Here is a 21,623-nt window from a genome sequence, read left to right as displayed (position 1 = left end):
GAGGCAGGTGGATTTCTGAGTTCAAGGCCAGCCTGGTCTACAGAGTGAGTTCCAGAACAGCCAGGGCTACACAGAGAAACCCTGTCTCAAAAAAAACCAAAAAAAAAAAAAAAAAGTGAGAAAAAGAAAAATAATTATAATCTTTTTCAAACTCGTACTACAATCTTACCTCCTCTTGGGTCGTGGTTTCATGTGCATTTCTCTGATGCCTAATGATGCTGGATGTGTTTTCAGACTTATGCTCACTGCGTCTCAGGCCCCTTTTTGTTCATAGGGCTAGTCCCCTATTTCCCGAGCACATCCAGAGGATGAGATCAGGTCCGCCTGAGCTTTCCTAACTAGCCTTCCCCGCTGGAGCGAGTCGCCAGGTGGCGTAACTGAGCGAAGCTCGGGCTCCGCCTCCATCTGACGAGGTCACGCCCCTTCCCGAGTCTACCCGATTGTTCCCGAGCCCTGAGGCTCCGCCTCGTAGCTACGAGGCCACGCCCCTCCCCGAGTCTACCCGAACTTCCCCGAGCCCTGAGGCTCCGCCTCGTACCCACGAGGCCACGCCCCAGCCCACGGGCACCGCCTCAGCGCCCAGCCCTGCGCGTGCGCCGACTCGCCTCGTCCTGCCCGAAGCGGTCCCGCCTCGCGCGGGCGAGGTCTTTCGGAGGCGGCCCAGAGGTGGCTCTCCGCTCTCCAAACCCCGCCCTACGCGCCTCCTGCATACAGCCCCGCCCCCTAACCGCCCGCTTAAGTAGCCACTTCGGTCCTGCTTCCGCCATCCGCAGCGCCTCAGCTTCAGGCGACCTCGCGCGGCTGCGAGCGGCCCTACAGCAGGCCAGGTACCGTTAAGTCCCTCGCCGCTCGCCGTAGCCCCGGCGCTGCTACTTCCTGTGCCCGCGGACCCGGATGTGCCGAGCGGCTGCGGCGCGCTCGAGCCTCCCGGCTGTCCTAACGCGACGGAGCGCGGCTTTTGCTCGCGGTGCAAGCGAACGGGACAGCGTCAGCGGGGTGAGAGGCGGGACGGTGGGTGGCAGGCCGCGGCGGCGTGCCGGGCGGTCGTCTTCCGCGGTGCTGCCGCCGCTGGCGTCGCGTCGGGCCCAGGCCGCGGCGGCGCTTTGTCGTGCGCCGGCGGGCGGGGCCGAGGGGCCGGGTGGCGCCGATAGGGACCGGTCGGTGGCTCGGCGCGTGGACCGGCCTCGGCCAGGCCCTTCTCTGGTCCGCGCTCTCGCGTGCGCCGTTCTTTCTGGGCGGGCGCGCGGCCGTCTTGGAGCGCTCGGGAAGGCGGGGCTCTTAACGCCCGCGGCTCCCCTGCGCGACGTAGAGCCTTGAGCGGAGGGAGGCAGAGCGGGAAGGACGCCGGGGACCTGGGAGAGCTCCCCGGGCCGGGGGCTCGGAGGTGCACCATCAGCCGCCGAGCCGCTGTCTCCGCAGGTCCGTCCCTAGGTCCAGTATCCCGGAGCACCGCGACTTGGAACTGGGGGTTGCGCTCATCCCTGGCACTTGCCACTTGTGCTATCGATTATACGTGTGGCAGAACGGCCCTTGTTTCGTTTCGCTTTTGTTTTTGTTTTGCTTTTCCATTTTAAGACAGGGTCTTACGGTGGAGCCTTGGCTGGCCCTTTAACTCGCCGTTTAGACCAGGCTCGCCTTTAGCTCACGAAGATCTGCGGTTCTTGTATGTGTGTGTGTGTGTGTGTGTGTCTGTCTGTCAGAGAGAGAGAGAGAATGAATGAATGAATGGATGGATGGATGAATATGAATTGTACACTTTGGATGGCCACAAGGCAAACCGCATGTTAACTTTAAATCTTCTTTTTAACGTATTTAGGTTTTCTGAGACAAAAAGTCTCACGAAGTCCGAATCAGCCTGGACGGAACTCATTAAGTAGTCTAAGCTGGTCTGTAATTCTTAGTAATCCAGATGCCTCCGCCTTGGTCCTGGGTTTGCAGGTGTGAGACATCATGCCTGGCTGTTTTTATTTACTTGCCTTTGAGAGGAATCTTTGTGTCCCAGGCTGGCCTCGGACCCTGGCCTCAGGTTATCTTTCTACCTTAGTCTTTTATGTAGCTGGAAGTGCTGTTGTCTGCTGCAGTGCCCAGCCGCCTCTCACCCCCTTATTTATATATTTTATATATATATATATATATATATATATATATATATATATATATATAGTCTCACTGAGTAGTTCTGGCTGTCCTGAAACAGGCTGACCTCGAACTCAAAAGAGATCTACCTGCCTCTGCCACCCGTGTACTAAAGGATTAAAGGTGTACTCCACATCTTCCTCCCCACCAAATGTTTAAAATCTCAAGATAGCCTAATAACGAAAGTGTCGTTATTTCCTTTTACTGTATTTTTCTAACTTTAAAAAAAGGTTTGGCATTATGTAATGAAAGTGTGTTTTAAGTTGTATAGGTACCACGTTCATCCAACTGTACAGTAACTGCCTCATAATGTTGCTGATACTGTTGCCCCTGTGAGGCATTTACTGGTGCTTTGGCTTCTGTGTTGTGTTGCTTTTTGAGGCCCACTCAAGGTCATAACATAGCATTCTTCAGAATGGCTGTCAGTTGTTTTCTGGCCACCTTATTTACAACTACATAGTAACCTTTCCTTGGGTTAATCCTCCCCTCCAGTTGACCCTTTCAGTTCTCAGCTGCCTTGTCTTCCTGGGTGGGAGAGAATTTTTTTGTGTGCTCTCAGTCACCATTTCCTCCATTTTCTGTAGTATCTTTACTTAGCCTTTTGGTCATCACCTCTCCAGTGATTAGGCACCACCGTTTCTGAAGGCTTTGTTCTGACTGTCCATAATTTTTTTTTAAAAAATATGTGTGTGTGTATGTGTATGTCTCTGTCTGCCTTGTGTGCCTGCTGAGACAGGAGGGTGCCTGATCTTCTGGTGGTTATGAGCTATCTACCCAGCATGGGTGCTGGGATTCAAACTCAGATCCTCTTGTGCTCCTGACCCCTGGGCTGTCTCTTCATTCAACCCTGTCCTTTTTATTTTGTGTGTATAGGTGTTTTGCCTACATGTATATCTCTGTACTACTTGGGTTCCTGATGCCCACAGAGGCCAGAAGAGGGAATCAGATACCCTGGAACTGGAATTACAGAGGATTGTAAGTCACCATGTTGGTGGTGGGAATTAAATCCATGCCTTCTGGAAGTGCTCTTAACTGCTGAGCCATCTTTTATGAGCCTCTGTCCATGAGTCTCTTGAGGCAAACAAGTGGAAGCGTTGTCTTTTTTATTTATATTTCTTTATGTGATTGGTGACCATAGGTGGCCTTGAACTATGTAGACCTGTCTCAACTTGAACCTGTGATCCTCTTGCCTCTGCCTTCTGAGTGCTTTCATTAGACAGGCATGTGCTGCCCTACTTGGTTGAAAGCTTCGTGTTTAATATGTTTAATCTTTGTGAATGTGTGTGGAACTGGGGATCAAACTAAAGTTCCTCCACATGCAAGGCAAGCACTTACCATTGAGTTATCCCTAACCACTGATTTATCCCTAACCACTGAGTTATCCCTAACCACTGAGTTATCCCTACCATTGAGTTATCCCTAACCACTGAGTTATCCCTACCATTGAGTTATCCCTAACCATTGAGTTATCCCTAACCATTGAGTAATCCCTAACCATTGTGTTATCCCTAACCACTGAGTTATCCCTAACCACTGATTTATCCTTAACCACTGAGTTATCTGTAACCATTGAGTTATCCTTAACCACTGAGTTATCTGTAACCATTGAGTTATTCCCAACCACTGAGTTATCTGTAACCATTGAGTTATTCCTAACCACTGAGTTATCTGTAACCATTGAGTTATCCCTAACCACTGAGTTATCTGTAACCATTGAGTTATCCCTAACCACTGATTTATCCTTAACCACTGAGTTATCCCTAACCACTGAGCTATCCCTAACCATTGAGCTATCCCTTAACCATTGATTTATTCCTAACCACTGAGTTATCTGTAACCACTGAGTTATTCCTAACCACTGAGTTATCTGTAACCATTGAGTTATCCCTAACCACTGATTTATCCTTAACCACTGAGTTATCCCTAACCACTGAGTTATCCCTAACCACTGAGTTATCCCTAACCTCTGATTTATCCTTAACCACTGATTTATCCCTAACCACTGAGTTATCCCCAACCATTGAGTTATCCCTAACCATTGAGTTATCCCTAACCCTTATTCTTAGACATTTAATGCTTTAACAAACACCCTTAGTAAAGGGTGTTAGTTTTTGGTGTCTTTCAAATGAACTATTTGGGTATGGAAAGTGTTCTTGAACGTGGTTCTCAGGTTGAAGGGAGAATTTTGAAATGTGAGGGTACTTTGTTGGGGAGGAGAGAAGCTAGACCTCAGTGATTGGGTGATAGAAGACCTTTTATTGTAGCTGCCACTGTTCTGCTTTGGAGCTTGATCCCCAGTTGGGTTCTGGCTCTCACTGAGTTGTCTTTTATATAAGATGGAGACCAGTTAACCAATACTGGCCATACCAACTGCTAACCCCCAAAACCTGCTCTGTGTGGTGGGCCAGTGGGAGTTGTGATAAAACAGTTCACTAGTCAGGTGAGCCTTTCCCTTCATGATTTTCTATGGCCATTTCTTCAAGTGCCAATTCCACATGTTCTGGTTTTCAGGGAGAAAAAGAGAGAGAGAGAGAGAGAGAGAGAGAGAGAGAGAGAGAGCGCAAGCGCATCTCTCTATAAGTTTGAGGTTAGCCAAGTGCTACATAGTGAAGTCATGTCTTGAAGGAAATATATAAAAATAAACTTAGGGGGCTGGTGAGATGGCTCAGTGGGGAAGAGCACCCGACTGTTCTTCCGAAGGTCCAGAGTTCAAATCCCAGCAACCATATGGTGACTCACAACCATCTGTAACGAGATCTGACTCCCTCTTCTGGAGTGTCTGAAGACAACTACAGTGTACTTACATACAATAAATAAATAAATCTTTAAAAAAAAAAATAAAGTTAGAATTTAAACCCAGGTAAATGGATTATTGGGGCATGTAAATTAAAATCATAGTTAGATGTGACTCATCCCAGTTAAACTGACAGTTAACAAAAGACAAGTAACATGTTGGCGAGCCTGTGAAAAAGGGAGCTGTGATATATAGTTGGAATGTAAATTAATACTGCTAAAATGGATCCAGAATGGGAGAAACCAAAAAAACTAAAAAATGAAGCTACTTTTGACCGAGCAATCCCATTCTTAGGTATTTATCCAAGGGAAATGTAGTCAGTATACAGAAGAGACAACCTGCACAACCTTGTTTTCTTTCAGCAGTGATCACAATATCCAAGATGCAGAATCAACTCAGGTGCCTATCTGGGATTGAGTGGGAAAGAATGTGATGTCTGTATGCATACACCCCCAGTGGAGGATTCAGTTAATAAGGAGAATGAGGAGTTTAGAGACCGTTTGTAAAGTGAAATAATCCATTATACAGTGTTGTAAGGAAATAATCAGAAGTAACTTAATAGAGTACAGAGCTTGGGATGTAGTAAGAAGTGGAGGTACCACCTTCAAGGTCTACTCCAGCAATCTACTTCTGCTAGCTAGGTAATATTTCCTGAAGATCCCCAAATCTAAAACTGTCATCAGTTGGAGACCAGATGTTCATTAAAAACATGGGTGTGGAAGGCATTTTAATATTTATAACATTCTGTCTTTGGTCCCATAGACTTAGGACATTTTGTAATGCAGGATATATTCACTCCAGCTATACATATCCCCATGGTCTTAACCATTCCAGTACTGTTAAAAAGTTCAAAGAGTATTTTGAGACTTAAGGCAAACTCATAGCTGTGAACTCTTGTTAAAAATAAAAAAATGTTAAGTACTTCCAATATACACAGAGTAAAAACATTGCTGTTCTAAAATGGAAAAATAGGAAGATAGTTAAGAAATACCAGACTGAAGCAAGACTGAAGCCCAGCAGAGCAAATACCAAACCTGTACTTTCATATTTAGCATATGGACTTTTTTTTAAAAAAAGATTTATTTATTTTATTTTTATGTATATGAGTACACTGTGGCTGTACAGATGGTTGTGAGCCATCATGTGGTTGCTGGGAATTGAATTCAGGACCTCTGCTTGCTCTGGCCCTGCTCGCTCCAGCCACCCCATTTGCTCCTGCCAAAAGATTTACTATATCTAAGTACACTGTAGCTGTCTTCAGACACACCAGAAGAGGGCATCAGATCTCATTACGGATGGTTGTGAGCCGCTGTGTGGTTGCTGGGATTTGAACTAAGGACCTTCGTAAGTGTTCTTAACCGCTGAGCCATCTCTCCAGCCCTAGCATCTGGACTTTTACCATATGGGTTTCAACAGGTTTGGTCAGCCTTTACATGTATCGCATGTGGACGACTCCTTGGGCCAGCTCCATTTGGTGGTGTCTGCAGCTTGGGTATCTTCAAGATCCTAAAATTGCTTTTGCAACTCAAGTTAACCTTTCACAGCTTCATGAAGGAATCTCAGGTTCTTAACATAAATCTGACTTTGCATGCTATACATTGCTTCTTTTGTCCGCTTATTTTCTGGAACCTTGGATTAAGCCTCTTTGACCCTTAACTCTTACCATACTAATACATGTCTGCAAAAACATGCATTTGTAATGCCAAGTTGTGCTACCTGCTTGAGATATATCCATTGTATGCCTGTGTTTACATGCCCTGATTAGGTTCTTCAGAGACTGTCTGTTTATTTAGAAATAGCCTAGTTGATCTGGAACTTGCTGCATGGACCAGGGTAACCTCCCATTTGTGGTACTACTGCTTTTGCCCCAAGTACTTAGACTACATGTATGTACTACCATTTCTGCATTCTTGGTGGTGTAGGCCTTTAATCCCAGCACTCGGCAGGCAGAAGCAGGTGGATCTCTAAGTTTAAGGCCAGCCTGTTCTACAGATGGACTTTCAGGACAGCCAGAGCTACACTGAGAAACCCTGTTTGGTGCACCTGTTTGGGCTTCTTTATTGGGTTCTTATATCTCTACCTCTCTCCCAACCCTTATTCCACCTTTATCCCTTCCAACCCCCCAACACTAGGTAGGAGAGAAAGATGTTAGAGGGGAAAGGTGACATAGACCTCTTTAGACTACTCCTGCTGATAAGGGACTTTGGGCTCCTAGGGGCAAGTCCAGTCTTTGTTATCAGAATATCTCCAAACAGCAATACAAGCCCTCTGGTGGCTCTCCCATTTATACCCTTTCCAGAGTACCGACCCCAGAATTAAGGCAAACTCATAGCTGTGAATCCCAGCTGGGAAAAATCATACCCTTGCTAGTAAACTAGCAAATCATAATCATCTGCTGTGAAATAGCTTATTATCCCACACCTGGGATTAAAACAAAAACATATTCATGTAACATAACTGGGTTTTTAAAGAAACCAAAATTCCCACTGCAAAACCCTGTCTTGAAAAAGAATAAAAGAGAGGTTTTCAAATGAGTTTATCTATTTATTTATTTTGGGTTTGTTTGTTTGTTTGTTTTGTTTTGTTTTGTTTTTTTGGTTTTTCGAGTCAGGGTTTCTCTGTGTGATGCTGGCTGTCCTGGAACTCACTTTGTAGACCATGCTGGCCTTGAACTCAGAAATCTGCCTGCCTCTGCCTCCCGAGTGCTGGGATTAAAGGCGTGTGCCACCATGCCTGGCATATGAGTTTATATTTTTATATTATGGAAGCATTAATGAAGTTTTTATTTTAGGATTTATTTTTATTTTAAAGTTGTGTGTATGTAGGTGCTTATGGAGATGAGGCATCGCATTTACCTGGAACTAGAGTTACTGGAGTTGTGAGTATGGGAATCAAACTTGGTCCTCAGTGAGAGCTGAGCCCATGTTCATAGAGTCTTGTCTTTAGGGCGCCTTTCCTCTTGTTTCAGTGTAATCTCTTCAATAGTTACAGCAGCTTTGCACTCTTGCCTGAACTGTTTCTTCCCTCACCCAAGTGCATATTTGCTCTGAATTCCCACTGTAAATCTAACTAATGGCAACCAACAGTAGCCTTACTATACCTTGAATGTTATAGTGTTTTGAAATTTTTTCTGCCAGATTAATTAGTATTTTACTTTTGAAGTCGGCCTCAAAATTTCAGAACACAGGCAGAACATAGATTCTTTGACAGAATGTAACAGGAATGTCCCCTAGTCCAGCTCTGACAGACTTTGTTCCCACTTAAAACGTCATGAGTGTAGTCCTTACTGTCTACATTTCTGTTGGCATTTTATTCTTCTACATGCCCACAGGATTGCCCCATTAAGAGTTGGTAACACAGCAGTGCAGGGCTTCTTCAGCTTACCTCTCCATACTTTCCTCTTTCCTCTACTCAGTTCCAAAGACCTGTGAATCACTTGATCAGATAATAATTGCAAGGACTTCTTGGTGTCAGTTTTCTGTGTTAGTTACTCTTACTGTTGTAATACAATACTTGATAAGCATCTTGGGTTAACAGATAGGTGTTGAGCAGGAGACTTTAGTATTCAAACTTGAGTGTGTGGGGGACAGTTCACATTTAGACCATATACAGAAAGCCAAGCACCATGTCTTATTTGTACATGGAATAAAGTAGATGTCAGAAGCTGAAGGTAGATTAGTTGAGTAATGGATACCAAGGTTCAGGCAGGTTGGAGGAGCTGGGGCAACTGGTGTGCAAGTCTGTCATGCATTTCAGAGGATTCTCAGCACAGAGGTGATATGATGACTATGATGTCAGCACTGCAGGTTTTGTGCATATATCACCGCCCCACTGCACCCATGAACATGCACAAAGGATATATCAGTTTTAAAAAACTGATGTGTCTATAATACAGTATTTAGGAAGTGGCACTAGAAGGATCACTCCAAGTTCCAGGCTAGCTTAGGCTCTACAGGAAAACTGTTCTCTTGTCCTCCCTCCTTCCCTCCCTCCCTTCCTTCCTCCTTCCTTCCTTCCCTCCCTTCCTTCTTCCTTCCTTCCCTCCCTTCCTCCCTTCCTTCCTCCCTCCTCACTTAGACAAACAGATGAACAAGAACAAAAGCAGGCCAAGTTGTCATCTAATAACAACACTCAGAAAGCTGAGACAGGAGGATTGTGAGTTTGAGGCCAACCTGAGATACATTGTAGGTTTTTGGTCAGCCTGGGCTACATGGTTACACTGTCTCTCATAAAAACTACAAAAATCTGAGTTAAAATTAGAAACACAACCTGGCAGTGGTTTTTCAGGTAAATTTCTGAGTTTGAGGCTAGCCGGGTCTACAGAGCTAGTTCCAGGGACAACCAGAGCTACACAGAGAAACCCTGTTCTAAAAAAAAAAAAAAAAAAAAAAAACAATTTTTTTCTACTGCTTTACAATGTGTTCTACCTCTATTGTCTTCCAACTCCTGTCCTGCCTGCCTCCTGCTGAACATTTTAAGGAAAAAAAAAAAAACAATTTTTTTTTTGAGTTTTTACATTTTGCTGTTGGTGGTCCTTTGCTGTCTTTTGTGGTGTCTGCACCTTATTGTGGGAAAGCATTTTATTTTTCATTAAAGAAATTATAATGTGCATAGGTGTTTTGCCTGCATGTATGTATACCTCTGTGCAGTATCTGATGAGGCCTGAAGAGGTTGTTAGATTTCTTTAGACTGGAGTGAGAGACAGTTGTGAGCTGCATGTTACATGTGCTAGGAATGGAACCTATTTCCTGTTGAAAGGCAACTGGTGCTCTTAACCATGGAGCCACCTCTCCAGCCCCTTGGGAACCAGTTTTAGATATATTTAGCAGTTTTACATATATATTTATATTTGAGGTCTGAGACACATCTCACTACATAGCCTAGTGTAGCTAGCTATCTTGTTCAGGGATTTTTTTGTTTTGATTCATTTCAAGTGCTGGGATTACAGGAGGCTGCCACACCTGCCTGACTTTTTAAAAATGTGTCTTCTGAGCCAGGCGTGGTGGCGTGCGTCTTTAATCCTAGCAGTTGGGAGGCAGAGGCAGGTGGATTTCTGAGTTTGAGGAGAGCCAGGGCTATACAGAGAAACCCTGTCTCGAAAAAAAAAAAAAAAAAAAAAAAAAAAAAAAAAAAAGTGTCTTCTGTATGTCTATGTACTATGTGTGTGCAGTGCCTGAAGAGGAAAGAGGGGGTGTCAGATTCGCTGGAATTAAAATTAGAGACTGACAGGTGGTGGGGCACATGCCTTTTATCCTGGCACTTGGGAAGGAGAAGCAGGTGGATCTCTGAGTTCCAGACCAGCCTGGTCCACAAAGTGAGGTCTAGGACAGCCAAGGCTACATAGAGAAATCCAGTCCTGAGAAATGTATGTGTGTACATACAGACTGCATAAACATCAGAGACTTGTAAGCTGCAGTGATAGGCGCTAAGAATTGAACCCAGGTCCTCTGCAAAAGCAACACATGCTCTAAACAACCGATCCACTTCTCCAGCCCTACCTGCTTGATTTTTGTGTGGTTTCTGGAGATCTAAGTTAGTCTTTGTGGTGTACTTTCCCAATTTACTTACACAGTCTTTATTTAGAACTTGAGCATTGTTTTTGGTTATATGTTTTACCTTATTATATTATGTGATAAGTATTTTCATTTTTTAAAAATTGTGTGTGAGAGAGTGCAAGTGTGAGAGAGAGACAGACAGACAGACAGAGTAGAGTGTGTGTGAGTGAGCGAGTGACTTGTGGGAATCTGTTCTCTCCTGCTATGTGGTTTCTGGGAACTGAACTCAGGTTACCAAGCTGATAGATTGGTTTGCTTGTTAAATCATATTGTGGGCTATTTTTTAAAAAAGATTGATTTATTTTTATTTTATGTGTATAGAAGGTTTGTTTACATATATATGTCTGTATACCATATGCATGAATATTGCTGGAGGATGCCAGAAGAGGACACCAGATTTCTTGGAACTGGAATTATAGATGGCTGTGAGCCACCATGTAGATGCTGGGAGTTAAACCTTGGTCCTCTGGAGGAGCAGCCACTTCTTTTAACCATTGAACCATGCCTCTGCTCTGTAGGTCAATTTTTTAAAGAAAATAATTTAAGTTGATAGGTCACTTTTCTTAAAACAGATTCTGGAAAGAAGAGTCACTACACCAAAGGTTATAGGGTATCCAAGCCCTTCCCACTTACATGCTGCCCTCTGAGTTCACTCCCACTCAGGGTTTTGTGGGTTGAGGACCATTTGAAATCTGCCACCTCACCTTGCTTCCCAGGCCTCCTGCAGCAGTGTCTAGTGGTCTGCCGCTTGTGTGGTTTAGGGCTTACTGCTGGCTTGTTTATCTTCAGTATGCAAGTGGTGGTGTTGGATATTCTCCTCAAGCTGTTAGGCAGATGTTTGGTTTACTCTTGGTTAGGGTTTGAGTGTCTTTGACAAGTGTATTCTGTGGTGCCCTGCTGGTGGTAGTCGTTTGTCCTACTGTACTTGGATGTCCTTTCAGAGATGCTCTGCTCCCAGGGCCTTGTAGAGAAGTGCTCCTACTACCCAGCTCTATCTCTAACCCATTTTTGAATGTTTTGCTTAATGATTCTTATTTTATGTGCATTGATGTTTTGCCTACATGTATGTCTATGTGAGGGTGTTGGATACCCTGGAACCTGAGTTATAAACAGTTGTGAGCTGCCATGTGGGTGCTGGGAATTGAGCCCTGGTCCTCAGGAAAAGCAGCCAGTGTTCTTGACCTCTGAGCCATCTCTCCAGCCCCTTTTGAATCTTTAACATTTTATTATTCTTTTGTTTTGTTTTTTGTTTTTTGTTTGTTTTTCTCTTTGTATAACCCTTGCTGTCCTGGAACTCTCTTTGTAGACCAAGCTGACCTTCAACTCACAAAGTTCCTTCTGTCTCTGCCTCACGAGTGCTGGAACTAAAGGTGTGCACCACTGCAGCCTGGCACATTTTTATTTTAAAGTATTCATTTTTGAGGCAGGGTCTCATGTATATCTAGATGGCTTGAAACTTGCTCTGTAGGCCAGCTGGCCTTGAACTCAGAGAGATCCACCAGCCTTTGCCTTGAACTCAGAGAGATCCACCTGCCTTTGCCTTCTTAGTGCTGGGATTAAAGGAGTATCTCTACTGATATTTACCATTTTAAAACTGTATATGCTTTTTTTTTTATTTTTGTGTATATATAATGTGAGCACTCTCTTGTATGAGAGTGTTATATATATATGTATGTGTATGAGTGCAGATGCTGTTGTGGAGGTCAGAGGGCAATCTCTAGTGTTTGCTCTTGCCTTCCACTTTATGGTTGAGATAGGGGCTCTTCAAACCTATATACACCAGGCTAGGTGACCTGTGACCTGGGTGTTCTCCTATCTCGGTTTCCTGCTTCAATGTAGGAGCCTAGGGATTACAGATTATCAATAAATTTATTATTCTGAGGGCTACAAAATTGAATCCTTTTCAGGGATTATTACATTTCTGGATTTTAATTTTATGTCTTTTACATTTAGTATAACTCTGAGTGTTAGCTAATAAAAATGCCTAATTATTTGATATATGCTTTTTGATGTGTTCATGTTAAATTTTCTCAGTATATCGTAACTTTTTATCCCCATCTCTTTGCCCTGTTTTTGTGACCTGTTCTACTTGATTTTGTTTTTCTGGAGCTGGGGCACTCTTAGGAGCTGCCCTGCCTTTGCAACCCTTTTGCCCTGATCTCATGATAGCTGGGGTCATGGGTATGGCCACCACATCCAGATTATGAATTCTTGTGTGTGGAGGAGCTTCTTTTTGCTCCTTCATTTTGTTGACTTGACATTCTGGGGTTTTTGTAAGGAGATCATTGTATGCCTTTCTGTTTTTGTGCTGATTCCCCCATAATATTTATTTAAAAGATTAGAAACTTTTATTAATTAGCTTTTTGTTACTCTGAAAAAATTATCATGAAAGTGAATAGATTGATTTTGGCTCATGTTTCAGAGGTTTTACTTGTAGTCCCATGAGGTTGTTGTCTCTGGGTAGTGGCGAGGCAGAACAGCAGGGAGGGTGTGGAGGAGCAAAGCTGCTCAGCTCATTGGCCATCAGGAGCAGGTGAGTAAGGCAGGAAGGGACTGAGAATAAGACATACCCTAGTACATTCAATCCCAGCATTCAGGAGACAAAGGCAGGCAGAGCTCTTGAGTTTGAGACCAACCTGGTCTACAAGTGAGTTCCAGGACAGCCAGGGTTACACAGGAAAACCCTGTATTGAAAACCAAAACCAACCAACCAAACAAAAAACAGAAACAAACCAAAAAGACCTACCCTCAAACCATGCTGTCAGTGACCTACTTACTGCATCTATCCCCATCTTCAGCTCTTCACTACCTCCCATTGTGCCGTAAGCCCTTAGTGGTGAGCTTTTCATAGGCCATTGCAGGAATCATAACTTCTTTTGAAAATAGTATGTGAACCAAAGCTCCCTGCATAGATATATAAGTGATTCATATTCTCCTTACTTTTTTTTTTTTTTTTTTTTTTTTTTTTGTTTAGTTTTTGGGAGTCTCTGTTTAGCTTTGTCTGTCTGGCCAGAAAAGAACTCACTTTGTGCCAGTGTCTTAGGCTTTTACTGCTGTGAACAGACACTGTGACCAAGGTAACTCTTTTTTTTTTTTTTTTTTTTTTTTTTTTTTTTGGAGAGAGGGTCTTGCTATATAGTCACTGTGTGGCCTTGAACTTGTAGCAACACTCCTGCTTCAACTTTGGGAGAGCTAGGGTTGCTGGTATGTGCCACTACTCCTGGCTTGATGATATGTTTTTGGTTTGAAAGTCTTACGTATTTTTTAAGTTTTCCATATTCATGGTTCTTTATTTCTGCCTGTTTTCTTTCTTTTCTTTTCTTTTTTTTTTTTTTTTTAAAGATTTATTTATTTATTATATGTAAGTACACTGTAGCTGTCTTCAGACACTCCAGAAGAGGGAGTCAGATCTTGTTACGGATGGTTGTGAGCCACCATGTGGTTGCTGGGACTTGAACTCCAGACCTTTGGAAGAGCAGTCGGGTGCTCTTACCCACTGAGCCATCTCACCAGCCCTTCTGCCTGTTTTCTGATAGAGATAAGCAATGGTATCCTTGAGATGAGGCTACTGCTTGTCTTGGTGGCAAAAATGTGCCCTTAAATGAAATATTTGTGTGTGTGTGTGTGTATACACAGAGGTTGTATGATGTGCTGTGATGTATGTGTAAGAGGTAAGAGGGCACCTTGGGGTTTGACTCTCTTCTTCTACTTCATGGGACTTAGGGATTGAACTCAGATTCTGAGGCTTGGTAGCAGGTTGCCTTTACCCCAGTGCCATGACTTGGGGCACTGTCTGTCCTGTGTTTGCCAAATGACAAGTGCTGTGGATTTGCACCATTGTTTCTTCTGAGGAAGATGTTCTGTGTTTTTGGTCAACTATGGTAGGAAATAGGCAGCACTGATGATCTGACACCAAATTGTGCTTCCCTGCTTTGTCTTGTTTCCTCCCAAAGCCTTTCCTCCTTGAGTCCTTTCTGTTCTTTCATCACTGTCTGTAACCATCTCAGCTTGGCTTTCCTTTTGGTTATGTCATAGGGAGGATCCCTTTGTTGCTATACATGTTTACAGGAAGTCTGCCATTCATTGGGAGCCATGTCGTACATAGACATCAGCACTTGAACTCTCCTTACCAAGGTGATGAGAGTGTTGACCACTGCTTGAAAGGAACACACTCTTTCCCTGCAGCTTTCTTCTTTGGGTCAACAGTGTAACTACTCTGGTCTGTTCTTGGGAGGCAGATGTAGTTGTTTGGCATGCAAGGCCTGGCAAAACTAGTGAATCCCAAGAAGTATCAGAGTGGGGTTCTTTGGCACTGTGGCAGATGTCACAGGGTCATTGACAAAAAGTAGCCACTGCCCCTTTGGGTTGAATGTGCTGTGTAGTACCATAGTTTTTTCTTAATGGGATTCACCAACTTCTTGTTCTTCTATTTATGATGGTAGGGGATAGGGCACCTTTCTTCCCTTAGTCTTCTTTCCTTTGGGATCTTGGGTGGAAGAAAGGAGATGGAAGGAAGTTATGGGTTACGTGTAAGTGACCACCTTTTCATTGATATAAAATAATAAGTAGTGTTCTTGCTCGAATCAGATGCCAGTGTGAATGTACATTCAGTATGTTTTCAGGGCTAATAAGTGGTAATTGCACTAAGTGTGGTAATCAAATGATTGTATTTGCCTTCCAATGTCTTGATTTTAATTTTGATTTTTTTAGGGGAACAGTACATTGGATAGAAAAGGGAGGTGATAATGCACCATGGCAGTGGTCCTCAGAATGTCCAGCATCAGCTGCAGAGGTCTAGGTCCTTCACTGGGAGTGAAGAGGAACAGCCAGCCCATCCCAACTTACCCCCGTCTCCTGCAGCACCTTTCGCTCCATCAGCCAGCCCATCTGCACCCCAATCCCCTGGGTACCAGATACAGCAGCTGATGAGCAGAAGTCCTGTGGCCGGGCAGAATGTGAACATCACACTGCAGAATGTTGGCCCAGTCGTAGGAGGAAACCAGCAGATCACACTGGCCCCCCTGCCACTGCCCAACCCCACCTCTCCAGGTTTTCAGTTTGGTGCCCAGCAAAGGCGCTTTGAGCATGGCTCTCCATCATACATTCAAGTTACTTCTCCGTTGTCGCAGCAGGTCCAGACTCAAAGCCCCACACAGCCTAGCCCTGGGCCAGGGCAAACCCTGCAGAATGTGCGTGCAGGTGCCCCAGGCCCTGGGCTGGGCATCTGCAGCAGCAGCCCCACTGGAGGTTTTGTGGATGCCAGTGTGCTTGTGAGGCAGATCAGCTTGAGTCCATCAAGTGGTGGTCACTTTGTATTTCAGGAGGCACCAGGCCTGACTCAGATGACCCAGGGAGCCCAGGTTCAACTCCAGCATTCAGGAGCTCCTATCACTGTCCGAGAACGGAGACTCTCCCAACCTCATGCACAGTCGGGAGGCACCATCCACCATCTAGGGCCTCAGAGCCCTGCAGCAGCAGGAGGCACTGGACTTCAACCTCTGGCCAGCCCAAACCACATCACCACAGCCAGCCTGCCACCCCAGATCAGCAGCATTATTCAGGGCCAGTTGATACAGCAACAGCAGCAGGTGCTTCAGGGACAGCCAATGAACCGATCTCTGGGATTTGAGAGGACACCTGGTGTGCTGCTCCCTGGCGTGGGAGGGCCTTCAGCATTTGGGATGACATCCCCACCACCACCTACCAGCCCTTCCCGAACCACCATGCCTCCAGGCCTTTCCAGTGTGCCTCTTACATCTATGGGAAGCTCAGGAATGAAGAAGGTTTCCAAGAAGTTGGAGGAGATCCCCCCAGCCTCCCAAGAGATGGCACAGATGAGGAAGCAGTGCCTGGACTACCACTACAAGGAAATGGAGGCACTCAAGGAAGTCTTCAAGGAGTACCTGATTGAACTGTTCTTCTTGCAACATCTACAGGGGAACATGATGGATTTCTTGGCTTTTAAAAAGAAGCACTATGCCCCTTTACAAGCGTATCTTAGACAGAATGATTTGGACATTGAAGAGGAGGAGGAGGAAGAGGAAGAGGAGGAAGAAAAATCTGAAGTTATCAACGATGAGGTAAGAAACATCAGTTCAGTAGTCTAGAAGGGCTACGTAAAGCAAAATAGATGGTGTGCAACAGCAGACTGAAAATGTGTGAGCTTCAGGTAATGTAGGGTTTGGGTGTCACAGGATCTGAAGAGAAGTAAAATGTTTATTTCCTTCATGTAGAGGAAGCGCTGTTCAGTGTAGCTGTCTGGGGAGGGAGATAAAGGACTATGTTGTGACTGATGCCTTTTAGAACCAGGTGTTGTCACTGACAACCAAAACTCATCCTGGGCAGAGAGCTCAGCCGATACTGTCTAGGCTTCTCCCCTGTCTGTATACATGATCCTTGGCCAACAAGATAGTGTTGCCAGTCCTCTGGCAACCTACAGGAAAGACTCTCCAAGACCAGTGAAGCTTAGCTCTTCTCTCCTGGCTTCCTGGTTTCATTGTATGTTTATGTAGGTCTGTCCATAAAGATAAAGTTTTTAAGCCAGGGATTTAAGTCACTAGGTGTATCTTGTGTGGGATGTTCACAATTAAAGTACAAATATCATCAAACAACTATAATTTTATTTATTTTATTTATTTTTTTTTAGGTTTTGGATATAGTCTTAAATGTGAAGTCATATTTTAAGCTCACACTTTGCAGACACTTATGGGGTGATACTTGAAACAGAAGCTTTTGTAGATAGTTTTTGGGTTCCTAGAGTGCTGTACAGTAAGTCTCCCTAACAGCACAGCAGTTGTGAAGTTCTCTGAGGCATGCTTTACTGTGATGCACTGTCTTTTGTGCCTTGTCTTGTGTAGTGTTTATTATGTTGGTGTAGCTTATTTTGTTTTATGATAGAGCTAAAATAAACTGCTGTCAGCCTTTGGCAATGAAGCCTGCTTTTGGTGAGCAAAAGTTTGCCTTTGCTCCAGAGTCCTCACTATCATCTGTGGATGTATCTGTGTGGCTTAGCCATCTGTGTCTTCTTCAACACTGGACCTAGGCTGGATGTTTTTGTTTTTCAGAAGGTCTCAGTGATTTTGAGGACTACTACTACTACTACCATAGAACAGTAGAACTGAGTACTCTGTGTGTCTTTTACCAATGTTGTCTGTAAGCTGAGCCTCCTCCTCTGCACTTGTGAAGAAAAACACAACTTCTCACAGCTTCTACTAAAGTCAACTTTGCTGTGTGACCCATGTGGTAGGCTATAGAATGTTATAGCAGTGCAGATTTTTCAAGAAGCCACTGTGGGACACTGATATCTGAGTGCCACTCCATTTTACATTTGAAAGTTGAAGAATCTAAAATGTTGTCTATGATCTCTACTGGAGTGCTAAAGATTGGCAGCTGTTAGATTGTTATAATATGAACCTGTCAGTCAGCTCAGTGTCCCTTTATAGGATTTTAAGCAAAACATTCCATTTTTAAGTACCTAAGTTAGAGAGCTGTCAGCAATGAAATTCTAATAATTTTGAGCAGTCTTAAAAATTGTTACCTTTTTTTCTCAAAATATTTCTCTCAGGTAAAGGTTGTGACAGGCAAGGATGGGCAGACTGGGACTCCCGTTGCTATAGCAACCCAGCTTCCGCCAAATGTTTCTGCTGCTTTTTCATCCCAGCAGCAACCGTTTCAGGTACTTTTTGATGGTTCTAAATTGTAGTCTCATCCCAAACGTTTCTTTCATCCAGATATTTTAACTTTCAATTTACTATTTGCTCTTCGGCATTTTTTTTTTCCAGAGCCCATTCCTTATTTTCAACAATAAAAGTCTTTCTGCATATACAGTTCTGAAATTCAGTTGCATGAGTGAATGACAACACAGACCTTACTGCATTGTTTTCTGTGACCTGCAATGTGGTGGTAGCTTATAGTGTGCATGTCCTCTAATCAAAGTCCTGTTACTGTATGCTTAGGGTTCCTTGTGTGCTGTGTTTAATGTTTGTTATTTCTCATGTCTTACCTGTATTTTGAAAACAGTGCAAAACAGAACAAATGAAAAGACATAGTAGGATTTTTTTTTTTCTTAGCTGGAGGAAATATTGGTGTGAATCACCTATATAGATCCTTAGAACTGAAATTTCTTAGTGAAGACAAGAATGCATTCATGGAGCTGGGGTTCATATACATGCTAGCTTTGGAGTGTGCTGGCTTCTGAAAGCAGTTTTGTCCTCCATGATATTTTTGGTTTTGCTTTTAATTTTAATATAATTTCAAACATGAAAGCTGGTATAGTATTACATGAAGCCTTTGTGCCTTTTCTGACTGACTGCCATTAGCTTTTGCTCATTTGCATTTCATTCTCATGATTATGCAGTGCCATATGGTATCACGACCCCTATCTAAATGGTTTCCACTACTAGATAAGGGCACATCAGGTAATGTCACAGTAACCTGGTACTGCTGTGTGACTGGCAGTTGAGATTTAGATTCTGCAGGACCTAGTCCTTTGCAGTTTTCCCACTAGTTGTGGACCTGGGTTCAAGATACCCATATTCCTTCCTTGTCATGCCTCTCTGGCTTTCTTTGATCTAAGCTGGGGTTTTTTGGTCTATTGTGATGGTTGTTTCTAAAGCATACAGACTAGTTATATTGTGGAATGTTCTATTGTATGAGATTGTCTGATATACCCTAGTACCATGTTCAAGTAATGTAATCCTGTCATAGAAATGAGAGTGTGTCTGACTCAGTGTATCATGCCACCAGGCCATGGTATTGCCTAGTCTCCTGACTGGTGATGTTAATTTGAAGCATCTGAGGTGGTGTCCACCTGGCCTGTTCAGTATATTTCGTTCTGTAAATGAGGATATAAATTACATAAATGTCCTCAAATGTAACAATCTTTTACCCACTATTTCAAGCATCTATTGATGAGTTGCTCTGAGTCAGTTACTATTTATTATAAAGACCTCAAGGAGATTCCCTCCCTGTCTCTCTCCTTGAGATTCTCTTATCTTTCTACTCTACCCCAGGCTGACTTGGAACTTATTCTGTAGCTCAGGCAGATATCAAACTTAGAGAATAGTTCTCCTACCATTCTTCTAAGTGCTGGTGGGATTATAGTTGTGAATCACTAAGACTTCCTTTTTTTTTTTTTTTTTTTTTGGTTTTTTGAGACAGGGTTTCTCTGTATAGCCCTGGCTGTCCTGGAAGTCAGGCTGTAGACCAGGCTGGCCTCGAACTCAGAAATCTGCCTGCCTCTGCCTCCCGAGTGCTGGGATTAAAGGCGTGCGCCACCACGGCCAGCCGACTTCCTTTTTTTTTTAAAAAATTTAAAAATTGGGTTTTTTTTTTTTTTTTTTTTTTTAAAGATTTACTTATTATTATATATAAGTACACTGTAGCTGACTTCAGACACACCAGAAGAGGTCGTCAGATCTCATTATGGGTGGTTGTGAGCCACCATGTGGTTGCTGGGATTTGAACTCAGGACCTTTGGAAGAGCAGTCAGTGCTCTTACTTGCTGAGCCATCTCACCAGCCCTAAAGACTGGGTCTTAAATAAACTAGACTAGTCTCAAACTCACTATGTAGACTAAGAAGACCTTGAGCTCCTCTGCTCCTCCCCAACCCCCCAGTTCCAAAGTAGGGTTTCTGTTTCCCATATTTCTTCTGCATTTACTGGCTAACCACTTCTGTTGTTACATTCCTTCATTTAGCCCTCTCCTATAAAGTTGAGCATACTCTCCATAACTGACCCATCAGACTCTTGGCTCTCAGGTATTCACGCAATGAAATAACGCCCATGTATACACGTAATGCTCTTTGTAAACAATTACAGCAGTTTTATTTGTGAATCCCTAAAACAGAAACACTTAAGCTAATCATCAAAAGATTAAATTTTAACTAGTCAGTTACATGGCACTTGTAAGTACTTGTGTGGTTTTGTTTGCTTAACATTCAGTAGCATTTACTTTTCTTTGGTCTATAATTATGTGAATGTTGATAAACCAAAGCATTGTCTACTTCCCATGTATGGTGTAGCCTTTCCTGTCCTCTGATGAGTCCTCTCCAGTGTTTTAAGTTTGTGACTTTTCCAGGGTGGAGTGTACTAGAATCATGGATCATCTTCTTTCTGATCAGCCTGTGTGTGTGTGTTTTTTTTTTTTTTTTTTTTTCCCTGATTGCTGAATTCTGGGAAAGAACCTAATTTTTCTCTATCATGGCTGTGGGCTGTGACAGTCTTCATAAGTTATTGAAACAAAGGCCACAGAGTGTATAGGTTGAGAGGGCTTTACAAGGAGGAAGGCTGCATACCCAGCTTGCCTTTCCTGTTTCCCTTCTAGTAGGCATCCTCCATTCTGAGAAACTGGTATGTTTTATTTATTTATTTTTTTAAGACTTATTTCATGTGTCTGAGTGTTTTGTCTGAATGCATGTATATATGCTATGTGTGTGCTTGGTGCCAGTGGAAACCAGCAGAGGTCATCAGATCTTCTGGAGCTTGAGTTGGACAGTTGTGAGCCACTATTTGAGCACTGGCAATCAAACCGTGTTCTCTGCAAAAAAAGACACTAAGTAGTCTGTCCAGCCTCATGTGATTTTACAGGTTTGACTGTTGTTCTCTGGGTGATGTTCTCAGGAAGCAGTTTTACCCTTTCATCTTTTGATGGGTAATTGTCTGTTTTAGGGATTCATAAACAAAACTGCTGTAATTGTTTACAGAGAGCATTTGTGTGTACATGGGTATTCATTTCATTTGCATGAATGCCTGGGAGTCAATAGTCAATTATTGGGTCATATGTGGAGAATATGCTCAACTTTATAGGGCTAAACCTTTTTTTTTCCTTGTGTGGTTTTTCTGTTCTCAGCAGTAGTGAGAGTCATGTTCCTCACTCTCCACTTCAGCACAAAGTTTGTTGCATGATATAGATACCACCTATTTGGTACAACAGTAGTGTGCTGCAATTTTTTTCTTGACTATTTTTGTAGAGCAATTATTTAAAACTTTGATGAAGTATAACAACTTTTTTTGGGGGGGGGGGTTGAGACAGGGTACACAAGTGGATGTCATAAGATTGCTTCCAAGTGTCTGTTCTTTCCTTCCACCATGATCAGTTGTGGTCATCAGACTTGGTCATAGGCACCTTTTTTTTTTTT

The 21,623-nt window shown here is 43.4% G+C and overlaps 1 protein-coding gene across 10 annotated transcripts in view; it reads left to right on the top strand.

The window, feature by feature from the left end:
* The first annotated feature begins 873 nt into the window (after nt 1–873).
* Ep400 (E1A binding protein p400) overlaps nt 874–21,623 on the top strand; it is a 105,859-nt gene continuing 85,109 nt past the window's right edge. For 5 of the 10 annotated variants that reach the window (XM_029533908.1, XM_029533910.1, XM_029533906.1 and 2 more), the window contains exons 1-3: nt 874–996; nt 15,196–16,565; nt 18,050–18,160. In XM_029533908.1, coding sequence (XP_029389768.1) covers nt 15,231–16,565; nt 18,050–18,160 — 1,446 coding nt within the window. In that variant the 5' untranslated portion in view covers nt 874–996; nt 15,196–15,230. Of the gene's footprint in view, nt 997–1,307; nt 1,420–3,090; nt 3,112–15,195; nt 16,566–18,049; nt 18,161–21,623 lie in introns of those variants that run through there. The other 5 variants (XM_029533911.1, XM_029533909.1, XM_021187003.2 and 2 more) reach the window with 3 other exon arrangements.

This window comes from Mus pahari, chromosome 23, assembly GCF_900095145.1.
Source record: "Mus pahari chromosome 23, PAHARI_EIJ_v1.1, whole genome shotgun sequence".
NCBI classification, from domain to species: Eukaryota; Metazoa; Chordata; class Mammalia; order Rodentia; family Muridae; genus Mus; species Mus pahari.
Note: the sequence above shows the minus strand (reverse complement) of the source record. Positions and strands in the feature narration are given on the sequence as shown.